The following is a 22,197-nucleotide window of genomic DNA, read 5'->3' as shown; positions in this document are numbered from 1 at the left end:
CTGCGCATGTGCGAGTCCCCGGGTAAATGGCCACCGCCATTTTCCCAGTGACTTTTGCTGTGCTGCAGGTAAATTGAATTCTGTAATTCCAAAAAATTTACATATGTATACTGTATAAGTAAACATGTGATAGGGAATATAGATTGTAAACTCCACTGAGACAGGGGCTGATGTGAATGACTATAGGTGCGCATATACACACAACGATGTTAGTAACCAACGATTTTAGCGAACGATTTTCGTTCAGATATTCCCTTGAAAAAGTGAACGAAAATCGTTTACTAAAAATCGTTGGTTACTAAAATAATGAACGATTTTCAAGAACAATGAACGATTTTTTTATCATGCATACAGGGAATGGAAATCGTTTATCGTTCATTCTGCACAACATGAACGATTTTCTGAACGAAAATAGTTTGTTGGACAGTCAGAATGGACGATGAACTACAAACGTGAACGCGCATGAACGATTATCGTTTAGCTTAAAAAGATGAATGATTTTACAAACTAATGATAACTACGTTATAGTTAAGTCGTTCAAAAAATCGTTGTGTACGCACCTTATGTCTGACCGTGGCAGGTGCAGGAGATTGATTGGGCGGCACACCTGTCAAACCATAACGCAGGTTTCCTAAAGTGAGCTCAGGGATTACAGGAACCTCCCATGGAGCAGAAGGGCTCTGCAAAGCACTATGGATTATGGGCCTGATTCAGAGCCGGACGCTCTGATCAGAGCGCTCGCTCTGAATCAGGGCCCTCCTCCTTTAAAATGGAGCGTCCTCCTGGATGCTTGTATAGCTGTGGGTGACCACCCACAGCATATACGAGCGTCCAAAATGATGGTCGCGATGGTCTTGACCATCGCGACCATCGGACTTGCGACGGAAACCCTGCGGTAGGGTTTCCCAGCCACAAGTCCTGGAGTGATTTTGGCTCTATCAGAGCCAAAATCACTCCCACTGACATCACTAGTGATGTCAGTGGGGCCGGCTTCAGACGGTAGGCGTTCCCATGGGAACGCCTCCGTCTGGCAGGCACGCATCCGGAACGCCCACCAAAGGGGGCGTGCTGTCAGTCACCATCGACAACACGCACCCTTTGGTGCGAGACCCGGAGCGACAGCTTGGCTGTCGCAGTCCGGGTCTCGCGCATGTGCACGACGGAGCTCCCTCCGTCGTGCACATGCGCAGTAGGGAACATCGACCCACTTGCGAGCGTACTGCCGCTTGCGAGTGGGTCTGAATGACCCCCTATGTGTGAGCGATATAAATAATTGTTAGTAAATATTTCTGTAGTCCAATATACAGAGGTTTATGCTATGTACCTCCCTCCCAGAATACATCTTTAGATTTACCCTTCCTCGTCCTGTTGAGTAGGTACTCGGGGCCTGATTCAGAGGCGCTTGCTCTGAATCAAGACTTTTTTTTTTTTTTTTAGATTTCCGCTTCCAGGCCACTCGCATAGCGCAGCTTTTGCGAGCAGCCTGTTGATGGTCACGTTTATCGTGACCATCGGCATTGCGAGGAGACCCTAATGTAGGGTCTCAGTACTCGCAATGCCGAGTGGACTTCCTGCTCTAATAGAGCAGGAAGTCCACTACTGATATCACGAGTGATGTCAGTAGGGCCGCCCACAAACGGCAGCCGTTCCTTCGGGTACGCCTCTGTTTGTGCAGCCACCCGAGCTGTCGATCAACATCGGCAGCCGCCCCGTTTTGTTGCGAGCCCCGGAGCGATTGACGTTCTCACTTACTGCGTGGCGCACATCGGGCCATCGACCCACTTGCGAGCGGGTCTGAATCAGACCCTTATGATTGGCTTATTTTGTTGCCCATGGCTGGGGAATTTTGAGATGCAGAGCTTGGAGCATTTGAGCGATGCGCCCCATTGCTATTATCCCCATCTGTAGGAAATACTGAACACTTCTCACAACCATTCCATTGGGATCAAAAATGTAAAGTTGTTTTGACAATGCTCATGCATTTTTATACTAATATCAGGTTCCAGCAGACAATGGGCCTGATTCAGACCCACTCGCGAGCGGCTGTCCGCTCGCAAGTGGGTCGATGTTATGGACTGAGCATGCGCACGACGGAGGGAGCTCCGTCGTGCGCATGCGCCAGACGCGACGAGCGAAGGAAAGTCCTTCGCTCGTTGTGTCCGATCAAAGGGGGCGTGCTGTCAATGTTGATTGACAGCACGCCCCCTTTGGTGGGTGTGCCGGGGGCGTGCCTCCCTGACGGGGGCGTTCCCATGGGAACGCCTCCCGTCAGAAGCCGGCCCACTGACATCACTAGTGATGTCAGTGGGAGTGATTTTGGCTCTGATAGAGCCAAAATCACTCCGGAGCTTGCGGTTGAAAACCTCAACCGCAGGCTCCGGCTCGCAAATTCGATGGTCGCGATGGTCTCGACCATCGCGACCATCACAATGCACGCTCGTATAGCCTGTGGGTGGTGACCCACAGCTATACGAGCGTCCAGGAGGACGCTCCATGAAAATGGAGCCCGGCCCTCATTCAGAGCGTGCGCTCTGCTCAGAGCGTACGGCTCTGAATGAGGGCCAATATTCTGTAAAAATTTGATTTGTTACTGCAATTCATTGCTGACTTAGGGCAGCTCCACTGGATATGAAGGGTGCTTGAACAAACTTGTAGGTGAATATTTTTTAATGTAGGAGTATATAATGTTCATGCCAGGGCCAGAGAAGGGGGCAGGATGCCTGGTGTGAAAACAGGCACTATTGTTTGCACCGAAAAAGAGGTGCATGGGCACCCGGAAAGGGGGCGTGACCTTAAGATGTGCCCTTTTTCGTCAAGTAGATGCTGGTCAGAGTTAAAGCTCTCTGCAGAATGAACGGTAACTTTGTCCACTCACGGGACACACTGTGTGCCGTTGGTGAGGATGGGACCTGGCAGGCTGTTTCTGCGGGCCCCCGCCATTTGGGCAGGGGGCATTTTACAGTTTTTAAAATTGGGCAGGGCCCGACTCCACTAGTTACACACTTGAATGATGTAACTGCAAATCTTACTGCATCATAGCAGGTGCAATATACAGTGACTTGCAAAAGTATTCACCCCCTTTGCATTTTTCATGTTTTGTTCCATCACAACTTGGAATTAAAATGGATTGTTTTAAGGTGTGCATCATTTCATTCACAGAACATGCCTACAACTGTGAAGTTGTTGTTGTTTGATTCACAATATGAAAAAAAAATACAAATTTAGGACAGCATAACAGAAAACTTCAGCGTGCATAACTATTCACCCCCCTAAAGTAAGTACTTTGTCGAGCCACCTTTTGCGGCAATTACAGCTGCAAGTTGCTTTGGATAAATCTCTGAGCTTGCCACATCTTGCCCCTGGGATTTTTCCCATTCCTCAAGGCAAAACTGCTCCAGCTCCTTCATGTTGGATGGTTTCCGCTTGTGAACAGCAATCTTCAAGTCTGACCACAGATTGTCAATTGGATTGAGATCTGGGCTTTGACTAGGCCTTTCCAATACATTTAATATCCCTGTGTTTAGCACCATCCATCTTTCCCTCGACTCGAATCAGTTTCCCAGTCCCTGCTGCTGAAAAACATCCCCACAGCATGATGCTGCCTCCACCATGTTTCACTGTGGGGATGGTGTTCTTGGGGTGATGGGATGTGTTGGGTTTGCGGCTTTGCGCAAGACATAGCGTTTTCCTTGGTGGCCGAAAAGTTAAATTTTAGTCTCATCTGACCAGAGCACCTTCCTCCATACATTTGGGGAGTCGCCCACATGCCTTTTGGCAAACTCAAATCGTGTCGTCTTATTTTTATCACTAAGTAATGGCTTTTCTCTGCCCGCTCTTCCATAAAGCCCAGCTCTATGGAGTGTACGGCTTATTGTGGTCACATGCACAGAGACACCAGTCTCTGCTGTGGAACTCTGCAGCTCCTTCAGGGTTACCTTTGGTCTCTGTGCTGCCTCTCTGATTAATGCCCTCCTTGCCCGATCTGTAAGTTTTGGTGGGCGACCCTCTCTTGGCAGGTTTTATTGTGGTACCATGTTCTTTCCATTTGATGATGATGGATTTGATGGTGCTCCGGGGGATCATCAAAGATTTGGATATTTTTTTTTATAACCCAACCCAGAATTGTACTTCTCAACAACTTTGTCCCTGACTTGTTTGGAGAGCTCCTTGGTCCTCATGGTGTGATGCCTCTTGCTTAGTGGTGTTGCAGCCTCTGGGGCCTTACAGAAAAGGTGTGTTTATTATACTGACAGATCATGTGACACTTCGATGTCACACAGGTGGACTTCATGTCACTAATTATGTGACTTCTGAAGATAATTGGTTGCACCAGAACTTTTGAGTGGCTTCATAGCAAAGGGGGTGATTACATATGCACATGCCAATTTTCAGAATTTTATGTATAAAGATTCTTTTTTTTATATAGATTTTTCTCATTTCACTTCACCAAATTAGAGTATTTTGTGCAGATCCATCACATAAAATTCAGATTAAAAAAAAATTAATTACAAATTGTCACAAAAAAAGGTTAAAAGCCAAGGGGTGTGAATACTTTGCAAGGTACTGTATCTACTAGAAGTTTATGAAAGCTGAATTGGGTGTGTACACTTAAAGATGGTCGGGACAATATATTTATTGTCCCTAAATGCAATATATTGTGTAGTGCACAGGTTCTCAAACTCTGTCCTCAGGACCCTGCACAGTTCATGCTTTCCAGGTCTCTTCACAGAATCAAAATTGAAATAATTATAACCAACTGTGGATCTTTTAAAATGTGTCGGTGAGTAATGACTACACCTGTGCACCTGCTGGGTGACCTGGAAAATGTGACCTGTGTGGGGTCCTGAGGACCGAGTTTGAGAACCACTGGTCTAGTGTGTACCCAGCATAGGCGTTGGCTTTTGTAAACTGCCTCTTTTCTGCATGTTACCCAGGAATGTAAAACGTCATTGATCTTAAAAACATTACACAACGTATTTGCAGAACCATCGCTTAGTAAATTTACTCCTTACCCTCTTTAGACATTGTTAAAAATAGAAAAGCCAAAGTCCAGTCTAAAGGGGTTACTCAGCTGATAAAAGACCATTGGAGAAACAAGTAATTTGCTGTACAGTTTCCACATTCAGTAAAAGTTATGCTGATGTTTTACTCTTGATGTTTTTCAGCTGTGTCCCAAGTTTCTGCACACGAATTCCACCAGTCACACCTGGCCTTTCAGTGCCATTGCAGAACTTATAGGTATGTCTATTTGTATTTTAGGCCTACTTGTTTAAAAAACATTTTTATTCCAACTGTTTTGCACAATACATGTTGCTGGAAGTTTAGCAAATACATATATAGTGCAAAGACCTGCTTTTATTTGTGTGTGAAGGGGAAAAAATAGTCAGTTATCTGCCTCGCTACTACCTCCTGCAGCGTTTCTGCTTCTATTTACAGTATATTGGTTATACTGTTCTCCCACTACGTCACTATATACTTCTGCAATGTATTTAAATCAGAGATATTGTTATCCTCACAATATCTACCTTAAAATGTAGAGTTACAAAATACTAAAGTATCTTGACACGTGAGATTATAAGAACACAGACTCGGGGTGTTATTAAATTGTATGATTTAATATGGAAAAATATTCAGAATTCTTATGTACAATAGTTAAATTGACACTTACTGAATATAAATTGTACAAAATACTTACAAAAATATATTGATTGTCAAATATAGAGACTTGCACACTTACAAAGTCATCTCTTTGCTGGCTAGGGTTGCTGTAAAAAAGATGATCAAACCTCTATTTAATTGACCTTCTAGTATACAACAGTACAGTGTGTATGACCTGGCATTTTATCCTCTATCCCGTAGAAAAAAAAAGGGGGGGGGGGGGGGGTTTAACTCCCTATTGTTCCTCAGCACACTGAATTATACTTGCAACAATATATGAAGACTATATGGTAATAGAAATTCAGAGATATCAGTTGCATGCATTTGCAAATACATGAGAAGCTGCTAGGCCACGTCACAGCTTCTCTGTTACCAGCAGTCCCTAACATTTTTTTGTTTGTTACCCCCTATCCCCCCTCATTCACCTCCGTTCTCTTGAATTCACTGGCCAGTTCATTGTAAATGCATATTAGCGGTGATTGGCTTTCTTAATAGTTGTCAGGGATTTTTTTTTTTTTTTTTTTTAAGAGTCTTAAGTCACCGAAAAAATTATCCGACCGGATGCCTTCAGGGCTAATCGAATAGCCCCGGGGGATCAATGAGCACGTGGTTTTTCACTCTTTTTTTTTTTTTTTTTTTTTATGTGTTTCTAAATGTAATTACCATAAAGAATAAAACTCTTTACTGTTTACATAATACCCAATTATGCATCATAATTACCCAACACACTAGATCCTCATGGCAAATGGCATAGCCCCATAGTGCCACCACATACCCCAACATCATGCACAGACATTGTGCTAGCAATAAGGGCTAGGTGTGCAATAAGTGTCTGGTATAAGCTGAGAACTGGAATGTTTATTAAGCAGGTCGTTTAGGGGTATAACGTGAATCCGTATTTCTATATTTCTTTAGCTGTTAGCATATTTGCAACAATGTGACTGACACTTACAGTTCCCTCTGCCCTTGGGACTTTGTTACAATATTGATTATTGATTATAACTGATGGTGTCATTCTTTCACTGATTTCAGACAATGCCTATGACCCTGACGTCAATGCTAAGCAAATATGGATTGATAAGACTGTTCTAAAAGAGCGGACATGCTTAACATTTACTGACAATGGGAATGGGATGAACTTAGACAAGCTGCATAAGATGCTCAGGTAAGTGCTCACCTGGCCAGTTGCACCGGAACCCCTATGATGTCACTGGCGGGTGTGGTCACATGACTGTCTTGTACACCTGAGCAGAGGGAAATATGCCCATAAAAAAGGAATGGGAAGGATGCATGGTCTATAGAAGATTCTCTTGAAAAAGACGTGCTCACATGTTTAACTCTTGTTGTGTTTTAGTTTTGGGTTCAGTGAAAAAGTGGCAGTAAACGGTCACGTTCCTGTCGGTCTTTATGGAAACGGCTTTAAATCGGGATCCATGCGCCTGGGCAAGGACGCCATTGTATTTACCAAGAATGACTCTGGGATGCATATTGGGATGCTGTCTCAGACTTTCCTGGAGGATATTGTCGCAGAACACGTCATAGTACCAATCATCTCCTTCAGCAAACAAAATATCCTTTTCCTGTACAGTGGAGACAGGTTTGTTTTAAATACGGTTACAGATGACCATATAGACCACAGACATGAATATGCATGCAGTTCAATATATCTTGGGTCTGATTTCTATAAATCTCAGGGACTAGTGGTGGTGGGTACATTATAGAGTTGCATATTAAATACATAAAAGACAAAGTCCTTGGATGCCGGATCGTTTCCGCCATTGGAGAATATGCGGGTAACCCCTCTGCTCTCTTGCAGACAGGCAGAAGCCCTCTATTGCATAAAGCTAATGGGAGAATGGTTTCCTATCTCATGGTGGTTCGGTTTGCACGCGTTTTGGTCTTGGGCCATCTATATCCTACTACAATTTCGAGCTGGTGGTTACAGTTGAATCCTCACTTGGCGACTCAGTTCTTCAGAAGAGAGTGTGATAGGGTTGATGTAGTTTTATTAATCCATAGTTACCATATACCAGTGGTTCCCAGACTTTCTTGATGCAAAGCACCATATGGTATCAGTATTTATTTCACAGCACCTCTAGGTCAAAAGAATTGTGAAATTCAGCAACAAATCTTAAATTAAGTAAGTTGTGCTTACCTGCACTGGTTTTAGCCATCACATTGACCATAAATAATGTGATTTGATCATGGACTCGCCAACCCATGGAGCCACGGCAAACAGTCTGGGAACCAATGCCCTATACTCCTTCTCCTCTTATAAATATAATAAACTTAGGGTATATTGTACTATAAATTGAATTGTCAGGTTCCTATGGGGTGTGGTGTCACAACTGAGAATATAAAAAAAAAAATATATATATATATATATGTGTGTGTGTATATGTAATCATACAAACTCGGCACTCACATGCTTTTCAAACTGAATACAGGGAATGTTGGTTCCAAAATATTGCAATAATTTGTTAAGCTGACCACCACTTCACGGTCATTCCCATCTGGCCAGTCCCTACACGGATTCTTAGATAAATGATCTTGGTCTGCCACCTTTGGCCCAAGCTTGCATACATTTTAGACATGAATATGGGTCCTGGCTTAAAGAGACAGGACCACACCCAGAGCTATCAGTTAATAAGCATCTGGAAAAATAAAAAAAAGTTTCTTACATTTGAAAAACAGGGTGCCCTAGCAAGTGTGACCACAAAATGTAAATAAATGACAGGCTTAATCCACGGCACTCAACCATCTGGGGTGCCCTTGGTACGTGACCACACCATCTACATAAAAAATATCATACAAACTGAGTGCTGTGGACTAAGCCTGTCGTGTGTGTGTGTGTGTGTGTGTGTATATATATATATATATATATATACACACACACACACACACACACACACACACACACACACACACACACACACACAGAGTCAGGTGCATAAATATTGGGACATTGACAGAATTTTCATATTTTGGCCTCTATTCACCACCACGATGGCTTTGAAATGAAACAAACGAGATGTGCTTTAACTGCAGACTTTCAGATTTAATTTGAGGGTAATTACATCCAAATTAGGTGAACGGTGTAGGAATTACAACGGTTTGTATATGTGCCTCCCACTTTTTAAGGGGCCAAAAGTAATGGGACTATCAACTCAAAAGTTATTTCATGGACAGGTGTGGGCTATTCCCTCGTTATTTCATTATCAATTAAGCAGGTAAAAGGTCCGGAGTTGATTCTAGGTGTGACATTTGCATTTGGAATCAGTTGCTGTCGACTCTCAATATGAGATCCAAAGAGCTGTCACTATCAGTGAAGCAAGCCATCATTAGGCTGAAAAATCAAAACAAACCCATCAGAGAGATAGCAAAAATATTAGGTGTGGCCAAATCAACTGTTTGGAACATTCTTAAAAAGAAAGAACGCACCGGAGAGCTCAGCAACACCAAAAGACCCGGGAAAACAACTGTGGTGGATGACAGAAGAATTATTTCCCTAGTGAAGAAAAACCCCTTCACAACAGTTTGACAAATCAAGAACACTCTCCAGGAGGTAGGTGTATATGAGTCAAAGTCAACAATCAAGAGAAGACTTCACAAGAGTGAATATAGAGGGTTCACCACAAGATGTAAACCATTGGTGAGCCTCAAAAACAGGAAGACCAGATTAGTTTGCCAAACAACATCTAAAAAAGCCATTACAGTTCTGGAACAACATCCTATGGACAGATGAGACAAAGATCAACTTGTACCAGAGTGATGGGAAGAGAAGAGTATGGAGAAGGAAAGGAACTGCTCATGATCCAAAACATACCACCTCATCAGTGAAGCATGGTGGTGGTAGTGTCATGGCGTGGGCATGTATGGCTGCCAATGGAACTGGTTCCCTTGTATTTATGGATGATGTGACTGCTGACAAAAGCAGCAGAATGAATTCTGAAGTGTTTCGGGCAATATTATATGCTCATATTCAGTCAAATGCTTCAGAACTCAATGGACGGCGCTTCACAGTGCAGATGGACAATGACCCGAAGCATACTGCAAAAGCAACCAAAGAGTTTTTTTAAGGCTAAAAAGTGGAATGTTATGCAATGGCCAAGTCAATCCCTTGACCTGATTCCGATTGAGCATGCATTTCACTTGATGAAGACAAAACTGAAGGGAAAATACCCCAAGAACAAGCAGGAACTGAAGACATTTGCAGTAGAGGCCTGGCAGAGCATCACCAGGGATGAAACCCAGCGTCTGGTGAGGTCTATGCATTCCAGACTTCAGGCTGTAATTGCCTGCAAAGGATTTGCAACAAAGTATTAAAAAGTGAAAGTTAGATTTAGGATTGTTTAGTTTGTCCCATTACTTTTGGCCCCTTAAAAAGTGGGAGGCACATATAGAAACCGTTGTAATTCCTACACCGTTCACCTGATTTGGATGTAATTACCCTCAAATTAAATCTGAAAGTCTGCAGTTAAAGCACATCTTGTTTGTTTCATTTCAAAGCCATTGTGGTGGTAAATAGAGGCCAAAATATGAAAACTCTGTCAATGTCCCAACATCCGTCCAAAATATATTATATATATATATATTACACGCACGCATACACACACTATATGGACAAAGCTATTTGGACACCTGACCATTACACCAACAGGGACTGTAATGACATTGTATTCAAATACATATGTTTTAATATTGTGGAGTTGGTCCCCCTTTTGCAGCTATAACAGCTTCCACTCTTCCTGGAAGGCTTTCCACAAGATTAACAGGTAACGTTCTCCCGGCATCCGGCCACCCAGACCCCCCCCCCAAAAAAAAATCTGACTGCCAAACAGAGAAGCGTAATTCATCACTCCATAGAGCACGTTTCCACTGCTCCACAGTCCAGTGTTTATGTGCTTCACACCACTCCATCCGACGCTTGGGCATTGGACTTGGTGATGTGAGGCTTGCATGCAGCTGCTCGCCCATGGAAACCCATTCCATTAAGCTCCCGCCGCACAGTTTTTGTGCTTACATTAATGCCAGTGTTCGTTTGGAACTCTTTAGCTATGGAATCAGCAGAGCATTGGCGACTTTTACGTGCCATGCGCCTTAGCAGTCGTTGACCCTGCTCTGCAATTTTACGTGGTCTTCTGCTTTGTGGCAGAATTGCTGTTGTTCCTAAATGCTTCCACTTTCTACTAATATCACTTACAGTAGACTGGAACATGGATGAAATTTCACGAATGTTCTTATTGCTAAGGTGGCATCCTATCACAGTACAACGCTTGCAGTCACTGAGCTCAGAATGACTCATATTGTATCACGTTTGCAAATGGAGACTGTATGGCTAGGTGCTTGCTTTTATACACCTGTGGAATTCAATAATTAACAGGTGTGGCCAAATACTTTTGTCCCTATATATAGTTGGGAGCTCCATGATTACCTTTTACGACCCTACCTCATACTCTGATTAAGATAAGCACCTTGCACTCACTGTTTTTATCTTTGCATTTTTTATAAAAATATTTTATAAAATGCTTTGAGTATACCAATTAGGCCGCCAGTATTTTTAAAATTATTTTGCTGTAATTTGTTTGTCTTTATATGAAATTAGTTTAAATAAATGTAGTTTTAACTTTCCAATGTCTTGCATTGTTGTTGGTACCTAATAGATGAGCTATGAAGTAATTTTAAAATTTGCATAGGTTTTTAACCCACATCAGTCAATTTATGTGATACATGAAACACTTTATTAGAAGGTTTTTCTTTGTGCAATAAAGTGTGTCCAAAATGAGATTACTAGTGTCAGACACTTGGATGCACTTTACATACTTGGCTCGCTTCACACTTGAAGAAATTTATATTTTCATCAGAATTTTCAGACACCTTTCTAGCACTGGCACTTTAAATATCTTGCACATGATACCTTATGGAGCATAAGGTTTTTCTAATATAATATTGATTTTAAGCACTGTTTGGCGCGGTTATCAAGTCTAATATATATATATATATATATATATATATATATATATATATATATACACACACACACATATACATACACACACTGCATCTGGAAAGTATTCACAGCGCGTCACTCTTTCCACATTTTGTTATGTTACAGCCTTATTTCAAAATGGAATAAATTCATTTTTGTCCTCAAAATTCTACACACAATACCCCATAATGACAATGTGTAAAAAGTTGAGATTTTTTGCAAATGTAATAAAAAAAAAAACACTAAAGGTGCGTACACACACAACGATGTTAAGTAATGAACGATTTTCGTTCAGTTTTTCCCTTGAAAAAGTTAACTAAAATTGTTTTTACAAAGTAGTTGGTTTTACTTTACTTAATAAACGATTTTCTGTGTGTTGAAGGAAAAATGTTGCAACTTGTATTGAAAATCATTGAGTTGGTCAGTCTGACTGTGGGGGTGAATAGAGGCCAAAATATGAAAATTCTGTCAATGTCCCAAATTTTTATGCACCTGACTGTGTGTGCATGTATGTGTGTACATACATACATATTTTTTTATTTTATTTTTTTGGAACGGTGTTAGCGCCAAATGTGCTTGTATAAATACAGAAGAAAATATGTGAAATATTAAAAATTTATATTCCAAATGCGATGCATGAAAATGTGCAAAAATATGGTAAACAAGAAACCTGAATTAACTTCAGTGTACTGTGTACTTGAAAAAGTGATAATACTAAATTTATACCATAAAGTGCATTGTGCAAACAAAGTATATCATAAAATATCACTTTCAATGTATGCTGTGTATATATAAATAAATTGGATCTCACCTCGGTCCCTTATTTATCAAAAAAAACCCAATATTTATACAATAAAGTGCAATATGCAATCAGGGTGTTTAAAAAAGCTTCAACCCCAGTATTTAGTATGCAACAATCATATCACTCATTTAAATTTGGGTGATAGGGGTATCCAATTAGCTGCGATAACCCATTTTCTCCCGTTAACCCGCGGTCATGTGGTACAATTTTCATAAAGGGAAGAAGTCTGACACCCAGACGAAACGCGTTGGGTGCTCCTCTTACCTTTCATGAACTTACTATTGTTTTAATAGATAAGCTTTTAATTTTTCTAATACATGTGATGTTTTATGTATTTTAGGTCTATGTTTGAATGTGTCATGTTCAGTACTTGATTACTGAATGCTAACCCTATCTCATATGCCTAGAATTTGTCTTAAATAAATTGTCTTTATAAAAACTTCAGTTATTCTATTATCCATTTGTCACACATTTCTATTTATATTTATATGTACACATATTTAAATGGGTGATATGATTGTTGCATACTAAATACTGGGGCTGCAGCATTTTTAAACACCCTGCTTGCATATTGCACTTTATTGTATAAATATTGTTTTTTTGGATAAATAAGGGACAGAGGTGAGATCCAATTTATTTATATATACACAGCATACTTTGAAAGTGATATTTTATGATATACTTTTTTTGCACAATGCACTTTATGGTATAAATTTAGTATTAGCACTTTAACACAGTACTCTGAAGTTATTTCAGGTTTCTTGTGTACCATATTTTTGCACATTTCCATGCACTGCACTTTGAATATAAATTTTAAATATTCGGATTTATTCTTATGTATTTATATACACCGTAGTTATACAAGCACATTGGGCGCTCTAACACTGTTTCAATTTTTTTATGTTCTTACCAACAACAGATCACCACTGTTACACTTCTTGCATGCTTAATAACAATTCAGTAACTCTCATTCCATAAAAGAGCATTTGAATTTGCTGTAGAAGAAGCCCACTCGTTAACATTCTGTAACAATTACATCAGAAACCATCTTAGAACACAATTTTTTTTTTTAAACTTGTATAAATCCTTAATAAAATATAGTTATGCCTTTGGTTACTTACTAATTCTATAAAACTCATTATTATGTTGGCGACAGTTCTACAACTGCCATATATATTCTTATATTAACCTGTGTCAGCTGTCTTTTTGGTAGTGTGATAGAAGCTATGTCAGGTGACTGCCTTACCTTTAAAAGCCATTAGCTGGCAGGTGAGCTTTAAACCAGGTAGCATTTTTTCAGTCTAAACTATGTGATAGCAGCGAACAGGTTTCCATCAGTGTGACGGATAGTGTAGGACCTGCAGAAAGTGGGGTCCCGTGATGTGGGCTGCGGGCTTGAATGCATTGATCAATCCATGAACTAAATCCCCATTATTTATTTACTTATTTATACATCATTGTGAGTGTTTAAACATGGTGAGTGCTGGGTTTTCTGTTTTTATTTATTTAAGCAATGTGGTCACAGGCCACTTGCACCCCAGTCCTGGGAATGGCGAGTGCAGGTCTGCACCCCAAATCTAGGAGTGGCGAGTGCAGTGGATTTCTGACTTTATTCTTATATTATAACCATTTTTAATGTTCATATTTACATTGCTCCTTATTGTTTAACTGTCAGCACCTTGTCTTCACTTTTGGCTTGGCACCAGTTTTCTCTTGTTCTGAATATAACCAAATATCAAAAATGCTAAAATTGCAAGGACAAACACCTGCCAATTGAGACTAGATAATCATGAGAACATACTGTATATAAGAAATGTGTTTTAATGGCAACATTTTTACTTGTGTTTTAATACACTGTCTATCATCCAAGACTTTAGCAGCAGATCCTTTGAGTCGTGGAAGTTGCGAGCTGGGACCTCCATGGCTCTGAATCATTTTTCCAGAACATCCCACAGATGTTCATTCAGATTGAGATCTGGGGAATTTGGAGGCGAAGAGGGGTATCCAATTAGCTGCGATAACCCATTTTCTCCCGTTAACCCGCGGTCACGTGGTACAATTTTCATGAGAACTTTTCTCTCTATCCTATTACATGATTTTCATGAAAACAAAGGAATTTTTCTCCAATTTTTCCTTTTCGGGAGGAAACTCTTCTCCATAGTAAAACACTGACTTTTCGCATAAAAACTACCCGATTACAAGCAAGTGAGAATTTTTCAGGGGTTTGGGCTGGCTTTTTTTTTTTTTTTTGACAAATGAGACAGGACATCTAAAAGCATCATCAGTGAAGCTACAAAATTGTATGTTCCCATATATTTGCTTAAACCTTCAGCCGTGATGTCATTTCGTTCAGCTGCCTCACAGTGCTGGGCGGCAGAGTGTTTTTGCCGGGCAGACCACCCTACAAAGCGTTGAGAGAACACAGATATTGGGTGTCTGCATACCAAAAGGTAAATAAAGATAAACTCATCTGTTTGTCTTTAAGTCCCCCTATGATCCTACTCTCCCGTGGCCCAATATGTAGAGTATTCCCTGATTTATTGAACTGGTGGTATGTGGCAATTTCCTCTTACCCAGATGGGTGTTACCAAAACCAAGAAGAAATACATACATACATACATACGGCGGTATCCAATTAGCCCCGAACATTGATGCCGGCACTTATGTGGTTTTATTTGGCACCTGTTAGCCTGTCCTTAGCAAAATCCACGAAAAGTGCATTTATTTTCGCCGCTGCAGAAGCGTAAACGCATAAGTCCATGAAGTTATCACAGATCCTATGTGTTTTCAGTCGGATTATCCTATTATTTTGTCTGAAATAATAGGATAGGGAGTAAAAAAAAAATTGGCGAAAAACTGTTCTAATCATTGAAAAATCACCATATATTGCCGATCACGGCTAATTGGATACCCCCATAGTTTAAATATAATTTTAATAAGCATAAAATATTCATACAATTGGGGACCTCTTCCCTCATGTGCTTCTCTTTACATTTTCTTCTACTCTCTACTCCCCATTAGGGCACCTAACACGGGACCGCCAACTCCCGGCAGCTTATTGTGAGTGCTTTAATCACTATTTCAGCAATGTATATAAGTTGTGTCCCTGTCCTGCACTGTAATGTACTGTAAGTTACTTGTTTCTTGTTCACTTATTAGTTCTATGTACTATGTAAGGCGCTGCGGAACACTTGTGGCGCCATATAAATAAAGGATAATAATAATAATAATAATAATCCCTTATTTGATGCACCAAAATCTCCCAATCTGCCTCTGGAAAGTTAATGAACCCAGGTTTATGGTAAGCATCCAAACATTCCAATCAAGAATCGTAGTAGAACCTGCGCAGTGCTGGTTACCTGGCTGTAGGTAATTATTGTGCTCCACACACAGGGAAAATTCCATAATTCAGGAAAACAAACCTAATATTAAATTTTTAGATTTCCTCTATCGATATTGCTTTCTGCAGTCAACTAAAGTGTATGGAATGCAATTTCTGGTCTGGAATAATATTTAATTTTTTTTTATCCTACAACCACATATTTTACTCTGTCGGGAGATTTTAGAACTACAGTTTATTTTTAGTCACTAATCCCTTCTCGCCCATTCCTTGAGTAGTATCTATATAATCGGCTAAGATTTGTCCCAACTCCATCATGTATATGCAGTAGGATAGTGTATGTAGTAGTGTATGGGCTCCCCCCCCCCCCCCCCCCCACCAACGGCTTCCACTGCAACTAGCAAACCTTAGCTGAAGAACCAAGGACCCTCTGGAAATGGGGGTAGGTATTCACCTTTGGGAAGGAGGGGACGAGGTACAGAGCAGGGGGCAGAGTGAGAGGTCGACCTAGGTGACCCAGCATATCCGACGGCAATGCCGCCGGTCTCAATATCGACATCCAAATCCTGACAAGGGACTTAAGATAGGCATCGGTATTTTGATGCCTATCTTAATCTCAACACCGGTACGCTAAAGGATGCCAGCCCGAACGAAGTAAGCCCGGGGTGTCCTTAGTGTTAGCTGCTTGGGGGGGGGGGGGGGGGAGGTTGAGAGCGTAATGGGGTTAGGTTTTTGGGGGTGGGGGGTTAGGGTTAGGCACCCCCGGGGGGGAGTTAGTTAGGCACCACTAAGGGAGGGTTAGGGGGAAGGAGGAGTAGGGATAGCATACTTACCTGACCTGTTGGGATCTTCTCCCTTCGGGCTGCCGGCGTTGGGATATTCAGCTGCCGGGACTTCATACCCATTCCGGTAAATTTGGTGGCATTCTACCTATTAGAGCTGTAGACAGCTCATATTAGTTAAACTTTTAATTATGATGTATACGCATATACAACTTCATAGTCTAATCATCTATTGCAGAGTAATATATTGCAATATAATGTAATATAGTCAGTGCTGTCCTCATTGGCAATAGCTTTTTTTTTTTTTTTTTTTAGTGGTAGAGCTAATTTTATTTCACAGATGATATATATGAAAAGCTAATAAAGCACATTTTCGTGTTTTTTTTTTTTTCTCTAATTGTTATGTTCACTTAGAGCAACCTCCGAACATTACTCATTAGAGAGATGTAGACAAAAGGTCGACAATGACTGTCAACATTCTTAATGTTGACACCACACTGTGAACTGTTGTCAACATAGTTAAAATGTTGGGAGGCAACGTGTCAACATTCTCAGAATGTCGACAGGTAAAACTGTCAATGTTGACATTAGGATCAGGCTCCGGGGAAGAGGGGGGTAGGATGGGGTTAGACACTAAAGGTAGGGATCAGGAATAGGGAAGGAATAGCAGCATGCCACAGGATCACAGCTCTGACCCGGTAGTCAGCCACAAGACTGCCGGGACCTGGAAGCAGCACTGAACAAGGTAAGTCACTGCTGGGCCACAAGAGACGATTTGGCGACATTTTATAATGTCACCATATCATCACTATCAACATTATGGCTTGACCTATGCCACGGCCGTGTGATATTATACTGTTACTTTATGGTGAGAGTAAAGGGAGATTTGGTATTGTGGCTGGCTGTTGGCTGGTGTTAACACTTTAAGTGGTTTCTATTCTGACAGTCACTCTGTGTTAGTACACCAGGGGTTAACTATGCAGAATCTACTTCAAAATTGCCAAATTTACATTTGCACAGGCCTTTTGTGTCCTATACAGTGTCTGTGTCTTGTCAAATCGCTGGGTTGTTTATTTTGGGAGGCATAAAACCCAACCTCCGTAACTTTAGGAAAGATAAGCATGTCAGATAAGGTTTCATATAACTTTCCAGATAACTAATAGAGTGCATTTGATCATTCCACGTCTTAATTTCATTCCCTGCAGGGAAAACAAAGAATTTTTATAATCCCTATTTGAGGAGATGTTTGTATAGATCTGTATATTATGGACCTAGGGCCCAGGTCATGTGCCGTTGATAACTATTAATCTCATGAGGGAATTACAGGGGGAAAAAAAGTTTCCAGAGGGGTCCAAATATTATATTCATGTCTCCTATGTATTGGTGTATACATTCTTATTGTTTTTAATGGAAATATTAATACAGGTTGAGTCTCCCATATCCAAATATTCCGAAATACGGCATATTTTCAATATGACTGAGATAGTGAAACCTTTGCTTTTTGATGGTTCAATGTATACAAACTTTGTTTGAGGTGCAAAATTATTAAAACTATTGTATAAAATTACCTTCAGGCTGTGTGTATAAGGTGTATATAAAACATACATGTATTCTGTGTGTATATTTGGGTCCCATTCCCAAGATATTTCCGTATTTTGGAATATTTTCATTCCATAATGAATATTCCGATATCCAAAATACCCCTGGTCCCAAGCATTTTGGATATGGGAGACTCCTGTAATATATTCTAGAGAAGTGATAACACCTTTATACAAATTCTTGACTATAAAGTGTTTAAAAATAAAAGACATGAAACTCATTAACATACACAACTTTTTTTCTAGTGACTTTACAGTGAAGGGGTATAATGGGCAACAGGGGAGTCGTTAATTCGTGTTAATGAGTTGTGGAGTTTTGTGTTACTTGGAGGCCAGTCTTTTATTGGAGATCTGTGTTTCAGCCTCTTTTATATTCCTTTTTTTTTTTTTTAAATAAAATGTGATTGGTGTATGGCTGCCTCATTATGTTGCATGTGCTAGCTGAATTGTTCAGTGTTTCTACAACTCTCGTGAACTGCCTTAACTCTGCTTACGGCAACTGGTGCATACAGCGGACTCTGAAGCAAATTTGAGCGCAATCAAAAAACATTCTCTCCTGGGCAGTGAAAATGAACTGCTGGCGGAACTAGACGCAATCGTTGGCAAAAAAGGAACAAGGATCATTATCTGGAACCTAAGAAGGTAAGGCTAGACTAGAAAACTGCATTACCCCCTTCTTCTAGATGCAATATTTAAATGTACTATTCATTCCAAAACCGCTGAATCTTCCAAAGTTTAAGACTGTTTTCATTGACATATAGGGCTGCTAAGGGCTTGAGCACGGTTACTTTGATACAATGCGTGATTTTAAACTGTCCATCATATTCAACTTTCCTAACATCAAGAGTCTTTTAAGGAGCAATGTGTCAGACTCCTACAGCTTTGCCGAAGTCTCTGCCCCACTTGTAAACCAAATAAGCTCCATGCACCAGTAAAACTAGATAGCACGCCATTGTCTAAATGACTTTTTCAACAACTACAGAATTTTGATTGTACTTGTACTAAGGTTTTTATGGTTCTTCAGATTCATATATTTACGTGCTTTTCTAGGGACAAGCGCGGCTGTATGGAATTTGATTTTATAGCTGATAAATATGATATAAGGATTCCTGAAGAAATCAATGGGACTTCGAGGAAAGGCTACAAGAGGCAAGACAGGAATGATCAGGTTGCTCCGGAGAGTGATTATTCCTTAAGGGTATGTTTGGTGTTCGACCACTTTCCAGGAGAGCTAGTGAGAAGAATGTTGTTGTGGTGGTGTTTTACTTCTGCCAGACTATAGTCTATAAGAATAACTTTACAGAAAGGAAGGAACATGGACCCCAATATTCCATGTAAATGTTTTCTCCTTGGAGAAAGAACGGTGAAATGTCTTGGTTGCATCTTGAATAAGAAAAGCGGATGTTCTGGGAATATATTTAGAATTTGAAGGCAACAGAACTGGGAATGAGGCTGGATTAAGTGAAGAGTGCAGTCAAGTGTTATACCAAGGAAACAAGCCTTCACCACTGAGGAAGTTGTCGGTGTCATGTTGCTGGGGGTGAAAGAGATTTGAGTGAATGTGGTGACTCCTAGTAGGAGAGAAGCTGATAAATTCTGGTGAGTTGGGTGGGGGTGTGGTGATAGACAGTCATACTAGACACTAGAGAAGGAACAAGGAACATTATCTGGAAACTAAAAAAGTAAGACTAGGAGAGTCATCAGCATAAATTAATACTAATGGTCAAAAGTGCTAACTAGTTCACCAAGAGAAGAGGAATACAGTGAGAAAAGCAGACTGTCGAAAACAGAGCCTTGTGGGTTTGGAGGGGAAGATGCACTGGATAGATAGGAAACATACTGGTTCTGGGATCATTAGGTAGCTGATTATTCCTCCTTGCTTAAAAATTGTGTTCACTGATCAAGTCAGCGCCCATTGTTTTACTCTGCTTCTAGATTGTTTGCTGATCAAGAACTGTCCTGAGAGCTGTGATTTGTCAGGGCTAAAAGTTTTTACAATGGAATTTGGTCATTTTTGAGAATTGTTGAGTTTAAATAGTATATAGGTTCCTTGATTCTGTGCAGTGGCCCTTTCTGTGGGAGGTCATGTTATGTTTTTGGTTTGGGTCGGTGTTCTTGAAATGGGTAAAGCTTATGTATACAAACCCTACTGCCAGTGTGTCAGTGAATGGGTATATCTCCCCATCTTTCCCCCTGTCTTGGGGTACAAGACAGGGTTGCCCTTTGTCCCCAACCCTGTTTGCATTGCATTGGCTATTGAGCCGTTAGCCTGTATTATACTTTCTCACCCTGATATTATAGGTCTACGTTTGGATAATACAATGGACAAAGTTTCCTTATATGCAGACGATTTATTACTCTTTTTGTCTATGTAACAGCTATGCCTGTGATTCTTCAAGTCATAGAACAATTTGGAATTTTTTCTGGTCATAAGATAAACTGGGACAAATCATCTATCCTTCCTCTTATGGGGTTGTATCCGACGGTTTCCATTATCACTCTCCCTCTCTGTTGGGTAAACAAATTTAAATATTTAGGTATCTGGATAAAGAATTCCCCAAAGGACTATATAGTATTGAATGTTTAGCCCCTGTTTGTCTACTTAAAGGGCAAACTTCAGTCCTGGTGCTGGCTCCCTCTTACCGTTACTAGTAGAATTAACCTAATCAAGATGGTGGTGCAGCCAAAATTTGTGTATGTTTTTCAGCATTCTCCTGTTTTTATTACAGATACATTGTTTATGCGTTTGAATAGTCGTCTTTCTTCATTGGTCTGGGTGAATCGTCGACCACGTATTCAATTGGCGGTTCTGACCCGATCTAGGTCTGGGGGAGGTTTGGCTCTTCCAAATTTCAAATTTTATTATGTGGCGCAGATGGCACAATAACGGTTATGGCTTCAAGATGGCTCTCCTAATGCCCTGCACATTTTGTTGGTTTCTCAGATATTCCCTAACTTTACACCATTGCAGGCCTTGCTTGCTGGAAGAATTATACAGAAAGGCCCTCCCCTGTTGATGCAAGCTATTAAGATATGGAAATTGGTATCTAGTATTCTACAGTTTACAGGATTAGATCCAGACACTTCTCTGTGTAGTTATCGTATATTACCTGAACTGGACTCTTTACAGCTTGAAGTGACATGGGGTTCTAACGGTTGTAACTACACTGGGTCATATATATGACACTTCAATTCTTAAATCTTTTGCACAACTCCAAGAAGCTCATAATCTCCCTCAATCATATTTCTATAGAAATGTACAATTACGGCATGCTCTCTCGGCTCAATTTTCAGTTGGCCCTCCTCTAATTCAAATATCCCCATTGAAGTCATTCCTTTTATCTTTAGGTCCCCAGAAGAATCTTTCTTACTCATACTCCTATATATTGTCTTCTTATCATAAGGATAGTTTACCACATCTTAGATCAAAGTGGGAGAGCTATATTGGCCTTATAAGTGATACGGACTGCTCTAGAAGCTCCTTGTGTTTCAACAGATTCAACTGTTTATTCTACACCGTACCTATTTAACTCCTGTTCGTTTGCTAAAATTCAGCGGGAGAGCATCTGACATATGCCTTAAGTGTAAAATTCGTAGCCGTACTTTCTGGCACCTTCTATGGGTTTGTCCGGTGGTTAGCGCTTTTTGGAATAAAGTTCGAGAGTTTTTTGTCCAATACAGGTATTGCTCCAACTTTAGCTACACCATTGATGTGATGTTTAGGCTCTATGGAGGATGAGGTAGTGGACAGATATCTTAAGCAATACATTGTCAATATGTGTACACTAGCTTAAGGTATGTGTGGCTCGGTCGTGGATGGCTCCTACAGGACCAGATTATAATGCTTGGCTGTCCTTGGTCCATACCACTGTTGAACATGAAAAACGTGTTTATTTGTTGCAAAGCTGAGAAGTATCTGGAGCAGTTGGCTTAAATCCTGTTATGCCCGTACACTGCCTAATAATTGACTGGTATATTATTCCTAGGATAATTAAGTAGATTACTTTGTTGGAAGTAATGTGCTGTCT

At 40.6% G+C, this 22,197-nt stretch overlaps 1 protein-coding gene across 2 annotated transcripts in view; it reads left to right on the top strand.

Annotated features, from left to right (window-relative positions):
* MORC3 (MORC family CW-type zinc finger 3) overlaps positions 1–22,197 on the top strand; it is a 74,101-nt gene that overhangs the window by 35,376 nt on the left and 16,528 nt on the right. For both annotated transcript variants that reach the window (XM_088443161.1, XM_088443162.1), the window contains exons 2-6: positions 5,166–5,238; positions 6,691–6,823; positions 7,013–7,227; positions 18,664–18,811; positions 19,220–19,367. In XM_088443161.1, coding sequence (XP_088299287.1) covers positions 5,166–5,238; positions 6,691–6,823; positions 7,013–7,227; positions 18,664–18,811; positions 19,220–19,367 — 717 coding nt within the window. The remainder of the gene's footprint in view (positions 1–5,165; positions 5,239–6,690; positions 6,824–7,012; positions 7,228–18,663; positions 18,812–19,219; positions 19,368–22,197) is intronic.

The sequence above is a fragment of the Taudactylus pleione genome, unplaced genomic scaffold (genome assembly GCF_031769625.1).
Source record: "Taudactylus pleione unplaced genomic scaffold, aTauple2 ptg000327l, whole genome shotgun sequence".
Lineage (NCBI taxonomy): Eukaryota > Metazoa > Chordata > Amphibia > Anura > Myobatrachidae > Taudactylus > Taudactylus pleione.
The sequence above is the reverse complement of the archived record's forward strand: the minus strand, read 5'-3'. Positions and strand labels throughout refer to the sequence as shown.